Source organism: Solea solea, chromosome 4 (assembly GCF_958295425.1).
Source record: "Solea solea chromosome 4, fSolSol10.1, whole genome shotgun sequence".
Taxonomy (NCBI): Eukaryota; Metazoa; Chordata; class Actinopteri; order Pleuronectiformes; family Soleidae; genus Solea; species Solea solea.
Genome location: NC_081137.1, coordinates 6,291,297 through 6,302,728, shown reverse-complemented (window position 1 = coordinate 6,302,728; position 11,432 = coordinate 6,291,297). Strand labels below are relative to the sequence as shown.

The window sequence follows — 11,432 nt, the reverse complement described above, 5'->3', positions numbered from 1 at the left end:
GACATTATCAGTGTAGGCGTAAGTAATATACGGTTTATAGAAAGTAGTTCAAGAGTCATTGCATTCTCTGTGATGAGTAGTTATTATACTGTCACTACAGTAGAAGTCCGAGTTTTTGTTCAAATTGCACAACAGTATTAAGCACAGAGTTTTAATGTCTCAGCTTTACTATGCAAAATGATTGTAAACCTCCACTAGCCTTTATAATGTGTCCTTAAAAAGAGATATTAACATTTTCTGTCTTCATTTTTGCATTGCATAAGTGCATACTAGCACATACATAAGGCATAAGTGAACTAGCGCCTGCTTGGGGCCTCCTGGTGATCAGGTGGTGATCAATAGTGTAGAGAAGGAAAAAACAACATTTTAACATATTAATATATATCTAATATCTAAATAGTGTTGTGCTCAATTTATTTGATTTTATTTTGGAGATGCTCATTTAGCTCCAAGTCTTAACTTGAATATGACACAACTATAATTTATCGTCAAACACCGGCGACTCTGACTATATCAGAGCCACAGGGCTGGACGTTCTTCAGTTTTACTTTGAGAAATTTTACTTTTATGATTGAACAGACCCTGTAAATTTCTGGATGTCAAGAAAGGGAAAATAAGTCTAAAGCTGAGACAATGCTTTGCTATTTTCAGCATGTGTTTCTCTTTGTGGCCATTAATCTTCAATTAATCCAGAATATTTTAGTCATATCCTACATAATAATCTTGTTGTGTTACTTTGTAAGCCACACTTTTAATAGGGAGAAGCCACAATATTTGCTTTCGGGTTGTTGTTTTTTTGAACACCAGATCAATAAAATGCTGCCCCAGTTACACAACGTTTGAGCGACATGTTCCGTCGCTCTCCAGTCGTCACACGCAGTGAATGCACTGCAGTTTCATGTCTACTTTGTTCATATTTCTGGTTTCTTTGTCTGGTTTCTGACGCATTTGAACCATTTTCCTTATTGTGAAACATTCAGCAAAGCAAACTAAAGGGATTGCAAAAATGTCGAGATGATGTTTGTGGAACAGAAAGGACAGAGATCAGCCGTGACAGTTTAATGATTGTCACAGTGTTGACCAATCGGGGAAGCAGAGACACCCCGGGGTCATCCGCTTCTGAAAACTATCTATTGATCTCATCTGTATGCAGTGCGGTGTCCTGCAGTGGAACACTCAGCTCGAACTCATTTCACCAGAGTAGGCTGGTTGAATAACCTGCGTTTCTATTTTGTTGCTTATTTTCAGGGAGTCAACATGAAGCCAGCAGCGGCTCTGCTGGGCCTCGTCCTTCTCCTGGACGCTGCCTTTGCTGCAGAGCGTAAGTCTTCCACATTGTTTGTTCTAATTAAAAATGTCTGATTCAGAATACAGATATAGAGTCAATAAGTTCACAAAGTTTCCTTTTCCTTTATGATACTTCGTTACACAACAAAGTACCGTATAGTACAACATATTAATGCAGTTAACGGGTATTCATCAACATTATATCAGTGACATGCTGTACTTCTGTATACTATACTTATTGTGACATATTGTAAACATGTGTGTGTTGTAAAAATGCACTTATAAAGTAATAAATAAATAAATAAACTAAGCAACTAAACCAAACAAAGACAGCATGATGTACTTTCCCTGTTGAAATAAAGGTTTTTAAAAACGTTAAAGTGATTAAATTAAAACTCAAAGGCTTGGTCCCACTGGATGTTTTTAGAATGCAGGACGACACATCTGTCTGTAGTTCATTTTTGGGGATTTTTATGATTCCGTGGGGTTTAATGATTAAGGTGGTGATCCTGAAAATTGCATATTTGATTATATTACGTATTTGGAGAGTATGCATGACTGCTGACGGTTTGTCTGTCACCGTGTTGTACTTTGCCTGCGGCCTGCAGCCTGTGGCCTCTGAAGAGCTGACCCGGCTCCTGACATCAATATAAAGGGCAACAACAACCTGTTTAAAACAGATTAAAGAAAAAACAACTCTTTATTATTGTCTCCTTAATTTATCCCAACATTTGACACACTGTGCCTTTAAATCTATCTTTGTTGGAAACATTTTGCATAAAATACTGAATGCGGAGTAAACCTTAATGATTGTAATAACAGTGTAACCATGTCATACTAACTAATACATCAGTACTACAGGGTTTTTTTTACAAACTGCACTTCCACAGAATCCTGTGTGGGTCTCTGCGGCTCCTTTGATCCACAGAGGAAATGTCAGTGCGACTCCAAGTGTGTGTACTACGGAAGCTGCTGCACAGACTATGACACCATCTGCCCTAAGAAAAGTCAGTGTAACGAATATGAATTGTATTTTACTGAATGCAATCCAGGCCTGGTATTCATGTCTCTTTTTGTTTCCTCCCTGCCCTCAGTTGCTCGTGGCGACACCTTTGACGCAGGAGAGGATGTGACAGAAGCAGCGACGACTTCTGCTTCACCTGTTGCAACAACATTCACCACAGCTGTACCGGTGCCTTCTTTCTTTCCCAGCACCACGGATGTTTTCACGGCACCTGTCGACCCAGACGCACAGCCGTGCAGTGGTCGACCCTTTGATGCGTTCCTGCAGCTGAAGAATGGCTCGATCTATGCATTCAGAGGTAAACCTGCACTTTGAAAGTCATTTAAGTACATTTTTTAGACCTTGAAGTTTGTATGAAGGTTGTAAAAAAAGTAACATTAGGGGAATGTTCTCGGAACAGAACCTTCATACAAAAGGTTCTATGAAGGTTGTGACAAAGTAATGTTCCGGGGAAACCAAATGTGCAACCAAAAACTAACGTTAGGGGGAACGTTAGGAAAACTTTCCATATCAACCACAGGTGAACCTAAGGGGGAATCTTCAGGGACCGTTCCCACAACCAAAAGGTAACATTCCCAGAACGTTCTGAGAATGTTCAGAATCAGGTCAGTCGCAATTTAAAGGTATATCATGTCTTAAAAAGGGAATAATAACTTCAAATAAAATAAAATCAGAAGAAGAAGAAGAAGAAGAAGAGTTGGTAATGGTCTGTATTTATATAGAGCTTTTCTAATCTTGATGAGCTGCTTTACACTACAGTTTTGTCCTATTTTGCCTTAAGTAATATTATAAAAAAGTGACTTCAACTTCTACCAAAGTCAAAGTCTGGTAAGATACTACTGAATACTACTCAAGTATTCCTTTGAGGTACTTTCTACAACCCTGTTAATCTGTGCCCTGTTTTTTTCTACTTCTAGGTGAATATTTCTTTGAGTTGGATGACACGGCCGTACTTCCCGGTTACCCCAAACTCATCCAGGATGTGTGGGGGATCCCCGGGCCCATCGACGCTGCCTTCACACGCATCAACTGCCAAGGAAAAAGCTACATATTCAAGGTGGAATCTTCTATTTCTGTGTAGCCTGTGAACAATGTGTGCTGCCAATGGTGGAAGGAGAGTAATTAAGGAGTAAATCTAGGGTAAATCAGAATTGTTAGAAAGAAAGAAATCCCTTTTTAATCCATATATATAACAGATGACCATTGAATCATTTGCGTCACATGAATGCTGCAAAAAAAAGGGGGGGGGGGGGGGAACAAAAAGGAAAAGGAGAATTAAAAAAAGAGAAAGTTCAAACAAACAATTAAATTCACTTTTTTGTCTCAGGGGAATAAGTACTGGAGGTTTGATGGAGATGTCTTGGACGAGGACTTTCCGCGGGACATTTCAGACGGCTTTGGTGACAAACCAAATGACATCGATGCTGCGTTTGCAGTGCCAGCACCAAACTCCCGAGGCAAAGAGAAGGCCTACTTTTTCAAAGGTATTTATATCAAGTGTTGACTGTAAGACGTTCCGTAAAGCAGTGATTTTTGCTATTTATGGTTGCAACGGAACAAATTGTGAGGTTTCTTTATTTGACTATTGCTTTTAAACCCCATCATTTAACGTGTACACCTGGAGCAAAGGCAAGGCAAATGTATTTATCTAGAACGGTGTTTTGATTTATTTGGACTTCATTTGGTTTCTTTTTACTTGAAGTTACTGGTATTGTGTTTTTGGCTTTGCTGGTTTTTGTAAATTTCCTGTTTTATTTTGACACATCCTGTTTTGTTTGCTTTCCCGCCTTCTAGATTACCAGTCCCACCCTAATTAGTTTCACCTGTGGCACTAATTAGTTTCACCTGTGTCTACTTGGCTCTCCCTTCCTTGTGTGTATAAGTACTCACCATTTTCCTTTTGGGCTCTTTTGGGTTGTCTGTTTTGCTGCTGGTCTGTTCCTTGTGTAGTGTTTCACCATGGTGTTGAATTTTGTAGAAAAAAAACCCAAGGTATTTACTTAACCCCTGTTCTCTTAGCTTGTTCAGTTCTGTTTTATTTTTGCTTGAATCTGCCTTTTGTGTTATATCTTTAATGCAAGTTTACCTGCACATACACCTGAGTTGTCAGTACGCAACATCTGCTTCCAGTCAACTCACTCTCATTGGTTATTGTATCAAACATGGCTAAAGCTTACAATTTAAAATCCGGAGACTCTGATCCATCCAGTGACGTTAAAATCATGTCTGTTAATCCCTCACACTACAGGATAATCTGTTGGCAGGGCCACATCAGGATCGAATTCTGGCCAATTATCCTCTAGTGTGGGGCAGACTTTAGTGAATGAAGTCCAATGTGTGTTTGTTTTCTTTCTTCAGGGGACCAGTATTATGAGTATGAGTTCAAGCACCAGCCTTCCCATGAGGAGTGTGTCGACATGAGCAGGTCCTCGCCCTCCGTGATGTTCAATCATTACACAGATCTCTTCTGTGATCAGACGTTGGAGGATTTCTTCGCAGAGCTCTTCGCAGACCCCAGTAAGAATCACCTTTTTTGTTTTTGACTGTTTTTCTACTTTTTTTTCTTTTTATGCATTACCTGTATAAAAGCCCAGATGTGTAAGAATCAGTTGATCTTTATGAATATTTATTGTTGGTCCAAAAAATGTAAGGTTCTCCAAACTTTCATGGCTAACAGCCAGGCAAAACAGACAAAAATTGATGTACGTCATATTACGCAGGAATGTGCATCGCAACCAGAGAAGAAATTTTTTGATGCAAGTTTTTTAACCAAGAACAAATGCAGATTAAGCACATTGCCACTCCCCAAAAAACAGTTAAAAATTGCATTTAATCTCCCACATTTTCTGACCCATAAGAAAGTGGTATGACAACAAGAGGATTCCTCTTTTCACTCCTTTCCCAAATGTGTCATGGAACTAGATTCCACTTTAAAAACACAAAACTCTCAATCGGTCTGTTGTGGCCTGTTTCAATCATGGTGCAGTTGAGAACGGTAAAGCCCTCAATCAGGATTGCGTTTCAACTGAGAACAGAACCTTCACTTGGTAGACGGGGTGTGCGATGGGCTTAATATGTAGCCTGACGTTGTGCCAACAATGAACGACATCAAACGCAACACAACAGACAACGGAGCAGCTCGTTTTTCTTTTCCGGCTCAATTTGTGGCTGTTTGTCTCAACAAGACATTAAGCTTTGTATGAGAAAAGACTGCCAGCGTTGAAGAAACACCACAAGGGAGTAGTGCTTTTCTGTCATCAATCAGCTGATCTTCGTGGGTCTTGCGCAGCCCATAGAGAAAGGTACCAAAAAAATGGCCTCTGTGCAGCAAGGTTCTTTCCTACTGTACAATAAAGGCTGGTTCTAAAGCAATTACTTTACCTCCACTTATACACACACTTATGGGTAATTTATTACATGTCTGCTAATACACCTTTGTAAATGTTACACACTGGACCTTTTTTAAAAGCAGTTTCAGTTTTTAAAATCATTTAGTCCAGTCAACTTATGTTGATTCTCTGAATCCCTTTTTTTTTTTCCTTTCCTCAGTCAGCAGTCATCACGCAGGCCCTCGCTTCACCAGTAGGGTCTGGAAGGGCCTCAAGTTCCCTGTAGATGCTGCCATGGTGGGGCGAGTCCACCTCAGTCCCCAGCCCACGGCACCAGTTCCTCCAGCAGCGAAGAAACGGGGCAACTGGAGGAAGCGGTTCAACAAGAAGCGCCGACAGCGAGGACGGAAGAGTCGCCAAGCGCTGTTTGACGATTTCTGGGGTTACGATGACTGGTTTGACTTCAGCTTCTATGGAGATGACAGTGAGGAGAGCACCATACAGGAGCAAAAGAGCACTCCGGTTCAAAATGTCTACTTTTTTAAGGGAGGTATGAAAACATGGAGTCACCTTGTATCAGTCTATATCTCTGTAAAGTAATTAAACATTGTAGCAAAAACTATTTCAGAAAATGATTTAGTATTTACAGTTTGTTTTTTTCTTTTTTTTATCATGAAAGATAAATACTACAGATTGAATCTGCGGACAAAGCGTGTGGACTACAACAATCCTCCATACCCGCGCTCCATTGCAAAATACTGGCTGGGCTGCAAGGATGAAGGAACACCTGATGAATCCAGGGCAGAGAAGAAGTAGACGAAGCCAGCTAGAAGGAAATAAAGAGAAATTCCCTCTGTGTGCATGCATCTGTATGTGAAAGTCAAGAAGTAATTACACAACATGAATGCATGGTTACTTACACTTGTTTTTGTTGCACTTGTTTTTGTTCATAATAAATATCCCCTCTTAATTTGAGTGACATAGAGCCCTCACTCGAATAGCATCATGTGCTCTTTTGAAGCTATAAAGCACAAGATTTTTTCTTGCACTAAATATGAGGTCAAATGACACAACAGCACATGTACACACTCTCCTTTGTTGGTCTTGGACAGGAATTCTGCTTACAGAAGCTGCTGGACCAAAAACAAAATTAATGAAATTATTATTTTACCATCAGCAGCCACTATATAAAAAAAAAAACAGCATGAGTGGCACAGATAGATGGAGTCTGGTCATTCTCTGGCATCAACACGGCATTTTCACTCAGAGAAATTACTGACATTTCCTCTGTACACATCGTTGTGCATGAAAATTCCTGCAGTTCATGAAGTACTCAGACCAGCCCATTCAGAACAAAAAGCATTTAATTCTGGATCCACAATCAAACACCAAGGTGAGTGCACAGCATGACACTGCACCCTGACCAACAGTCCTTCAAGCATTCCTATTTAACCTTTGGGATAGGGCCACCCCCCTTTCCCCGCCCCTTATTTTTTCTCACACCACATTAGGTGCTTTCCACAATTAGCTCGGATCAAGCTTATCTAATTGTGACTAAAAAATCTGTAAGGTGAGGGTTTGCACCCTCTTTGATTGGTTACATTGTTGCTGTGTACGCAGTTTTGAGACTCCTCAGCTTTCTAAGCCTGACATTTTGGATGATTCCCAAATACGTGCAGGGGCATCCTGACATTTTGGGTGATTTCCAAAAACTTGAAGGTGGCACATGGTACAACAGTCTCAGCTTCAGATGCTCCTTATTGTAGCACACGAACATGACCTCCAAACAAACTCTTCAGTAACACACTATCATTGTGAAACAATACAGAACATAGTACTTTCATAATATATCTTAACAGCCTCAGGCGGAAAAGGCACCGCTGGGATTCGAACCCAGGATCTCCTGTTTACTAGACAGGCGCTTTAACCAACTAAGCCACGGCGCCACGTGGTGGAGGGAGAAGAAAATACACAATATAAAGAAACCTCCGGCGCTGGATGCAGGTTGTGTTGTTTCTATTTCCTTTCAATGACGTGTAATATTAATGACGGGAATAATTTATATCTAAATTTCATCAGTTTTTGTGCATGTTCATGCCTTAAAAAATGATATATTTGGGCAAAAGGAGGGAGGAAAAAATACTAATCTGAGGGAAAAGTCATAAAGTCTTTGTGCTTATGTGTTCAGGCCTTAAATGTAAATAAAAACATATTATGAGGAGTACTTAAAAATATTTACAAATACTATTTGCATTTGTTTTGCATCTCCATTCAGTTTTAATGAATACCAGGCAAAATATTGTATTGTAATAGGGATGTCACGATTACTTGATTTCACAATTAATCGCGGTATTAAACGCTACGGTATATTAATTTCCTCAACGCCGTCAGAAAAGATTATGCCGGAAGCCCGGAACCATATAGGTAGTTCAGCGCAACTCAAACGGAACGAAAACAAAGTTACACAACAACCGCGTGTTACCGCTTGTGTTGCTTTGTTTTTGTTCCGTGCGAGTTGCATAATAGAGCCGTTCCCCAATGTTAAAGTATGACAGAAGAATAGTTATTCCCTCCAACAAAGCGGAGTTAAACGGCATTGACTTAACGTTACGTTATACGTAATGTGTTGGCCGTTTCAATTATTACAAATGTATTTGTGTCATTGTAATTTAAACATGACATAAACAAACCCCAATAATAGATACGTTTTATATCTGGCCACATACAAATAGATAAATTATGATTATGAACGATTAAAATAAACTTAAACATTTGGTATAGATGACAATTGATGACTTAAAGAATTTAGACATTTCCCCTGGGGGATTAATAATTGTTACTATATTATAGTGTAGTGTATTTGCTACATTATTTTTGTTATGTTGGCATCAAAAGATATAAATAAATGAAACTTTAAGACCTATAAGCAGTGTTCATGTGATTTTACACATTCATAGTATCAATTAACGCATAATAATCGTAATATCGCGACTAATTCTCTGACAATAATCGTAACAAGAAAATCTATCATCGTGACATCCCTATTGTAATATACTACATATTTGGGTTCCTGAATGTTAGGCAAAGTGTTGTGAGTTCTCATGCATGTTCAACTTCCCCAAAAATGTGATCACTTGATGGGCAGGAGGAGAAAGTAATAATAATCAGAGGAAAAACCACAGGGTTAGAATAATATTTTTATTTGCATATGCTGTGTAACCAACTACACTACAAAATGTAAATCTCTGAATTGCTGTATATATATTAACATCCTTCCTTATGAATAAAAAATATCTAAAATCTTATTATAGCTAAACCTATTTACATTGCAAACTTTTTCTTTTTTTTGGAATGTTCAACCCAAAATATAATCAATCATGGTCGCAGAAATGTCCAAATCAGACAGGTTGAAGTCGCCCAGGTCCTGGAGACACAGGTCAGACAGGTCATCAGGGCTGGACAAGACCTGCTGCTGGTCCAGCTGACTGTAGACGGGCGAGAGATCGTCCACTGCAGCACAGCGGCTTCCCACAGGCTGCAGGGCTTCACATGCATCCCCAATGAAAGCCTCAAAGTCCTCTGTGAAATCCCATTCACTCAGTGGAAAAACATCCTGGCAGTAACTCGTGAAGTCTGGGGTTTGGTAGTGAAAGTCCTGGTTAACTCGATCTTGTCCATTCCAGCAGGATGAAAAGGGGGATGTATGAGTGGGCTCAGACCTAATCTGACTCTCCAGGAGTGTTGAGAGCCGGGAGGACTGAGGTAGACTTGGAGCAGAATAACCAGGTGGAGAAGGTAGACTCGGAGATAAATCCTGAGGCATCGGGGGCTGTGATGGACTGAGAGCATGAGTGTAGGTGAACTGTGGACCGTGATGGTACTCTGAAGAGCCTTTGGAAACCTCTCTGCTTGGTTTCTTGCTCTTGAAATACCGTGCCCGTCGGTTTTGAAACCAGACCTGTTGAAAAGAACAAGAATAGAGGTTAATTTGGGGGGAAAAGTGAGTCATTATCCAAAAAGAATCCAGAGGATGCAAAACTCTGCCAGGGATGTCAGTTTCCCACAGTGTTAGTAAGCTCCCATGTGTTGCAGGTTCAGCAACTGTATTAATACTAACATCCTGTTCACATTTTATGTAGTCACATGAATAAATATTTAACTTGGCAAAGAATTCCTTCATAATAAGTGTGTAGCAAACTACAGATCTATTTAGAATGTCCAAATAACCTAACATTAATAAATTGCTCCGTAATAATTTACCTATAAGAACTGAAATCATAACAAATGATTTTAAATACTTTGTTTGACGTTTAATATAAAACATGCATCATAAAATCTTCACAAATACTATCTATTAGTATCAATATTAGTTCAGTATTAGGAAGTCTTCATCAGAAACAATGTAATCACTGTTTTCCTCCATGTTGCCCTTCTGCTCTGACTCATCCTCCTCCAAATCCCTATCCACCTCCTCATCTTGGAGGTCATGGCGCACGCATTTTGGGAGTGTGTTGCACTTCACATACCTGGATTTTAGACTCTGGCAGCCCAGTCAAGGAAGCGAGAGCCTCCTTCATCCTGATGTCCGGGTAGTGTGTGACAGCGAAGGCTCTCTCCAGCTCGCTCACTTGCACTTTGCTGAAAGTCGTGCGCTTCCTGCGGCGCTGGGTGTCCGAGCTCTTCCGATGTGTCGCAGCCTCATGATGCACTGCAGGGAGAGGACAAAATGTTACGTTTGGGTTATTCAGAAGCTTAGAAATAGGTTAATGCACTCCTTTTTTAAAAAAGACGTGTCTGAATCCGTTTAAAAATGGCTTAAAAAACACTCACCTTTGTTGGACTCCTGTGCGTAATCGTCCCTGTTGTTTAAATCCAAGCACGCACTGGGCCAGTAATGTCCCGAGTAAACAGTGTCCATCTCAGAAACGTTAAAATCCAAACCGAATGCCATTTTATCCAAAAGAGGTCAAAGACGAAGAAAATCCCTGTGACTGTGTTACCTCGGCTCTGTCTCCTCGGCACTGGTGACCACACAGCTGACCGCAGAGGTTTTTATACTTTTGACAGACAAAAAAAAAACGACCATCACCTTTCACCCCCACCCTGTGCCGCACCCATGCGCGTGCCTTTGAAGTGCTGTTCACCTGTTAATGGCTGTCCGGCTAATGGGTGTCACAAGACACAATAATGAACCCATTTCACTAAGACCAGGCTTGTCTTCACGCTCTTCACAACCTAAGAGATCGTCTAATAGTAATAATTAATTGTGCATTTTCTAAAAATCTTACAATAAAATAAAATCCATGCAATGGTTCAAGTCATGTCAGAGAAGCACCTACAATAATAAGCTTGTGGGGAAAATAGAAGGAAGGAGCAAATTGTTGCATATGAACTTACTGTGCCAACTTCCATCAGACTGGACAATGGCTGATATACACACTACACCAGTACCCTTTTTAGGACTCTTTATTGTTTTATGTAATACTTAAACAAATGATGCAAAGTCAACAGACATAACATTACAAAAACTAAAAATGATCCCAAAAAATCATGTTGATCAAATTCAACAAAACCACAAAGTGGAAATAAATACATGTAATAGATGAGATGTGGTGCATGACATGCACTGATGCTTTGACACAAATTCCTGATGGTTAAGTATATTCAAATTTGAATTTCAGATTAGATAAGTTGTTACAGCAGCACAAATGAAATGGAAATAATACAAATGCAGGAATATATTAATATAAATCATAAAAAGAATAACATATACATCCACTTAATAACGGGGA

General features: G+C 39.8%; 2 protein-coding genes and 1 non-coding gene across 3 annotated transcripts; 1 reads left to right on the top strand and 2 right to left on the bottom strand.

The window, feature by feature from the left end:
- The first annotated feature begins 1,160 nt into the window (after nt 1–1,160).
- vtnb (vitronectin b) lies at nt 1,161–6,561 on the top strand. Its single transcript, XM_058627573.1, has 8 exons — nt 1,161–1,321; nt 2,178–2,294; nt 2,382–2,609; nt 3,229–3,368; nt 3,639–3,795; nt 4,670–4,828; nt 5,861–6,190; nt 6,320–6,561. The coding sequence occupies exons 1-8, from the start codon at nt 1,258–1,260 to the stop codon at nt 6,454–6,456; spliced, it is 1,332 nt and encodes a 443-aa protein (XP_058483556.1). The 5' UTR covers nt 1,161–1,257; the 3' UTR covers nt 6,457–6,561.
- A 951-nt stretch (nt 6,562–7,512) lies between these two features.
- trnat-agu (transfer RNA threonine (anticodon AGU)) lies at nt 7,513–7,586 on the bottom strand. Its single transcript has one exon. It is a non-coding gene; the product is annotated as a tRNA-Thr (tRNA).
- Nucleotides 7,587–8,918: 1,332 nt separating this feature from the next.
- On the bottom strand, nt 8,919–10,688 carry LOC131458764 (retinal homeobox protein Rx2-like). The gene is made up of 3 exons (XM_058628008.1): nt 10,471–10,688; nt 10,167–10,348; nt 8,919–9,598 (listed from the first exon to the last, which is right to left on the bottom strand). Exons 1-3 carry the CDS (start codon nt 10,589–10,591, stop codon nt 8,996–8,998), a joined length of 906 nt encoding a protein of 301 aa, XP_058483991.1. The 5' UTR covers nt 10,592–10,688; the 3' UTR covers nt 8,919–8,995.
- Between the last annotated feature and the right edge of the window lie 744 nt (nt 10,689–11,432).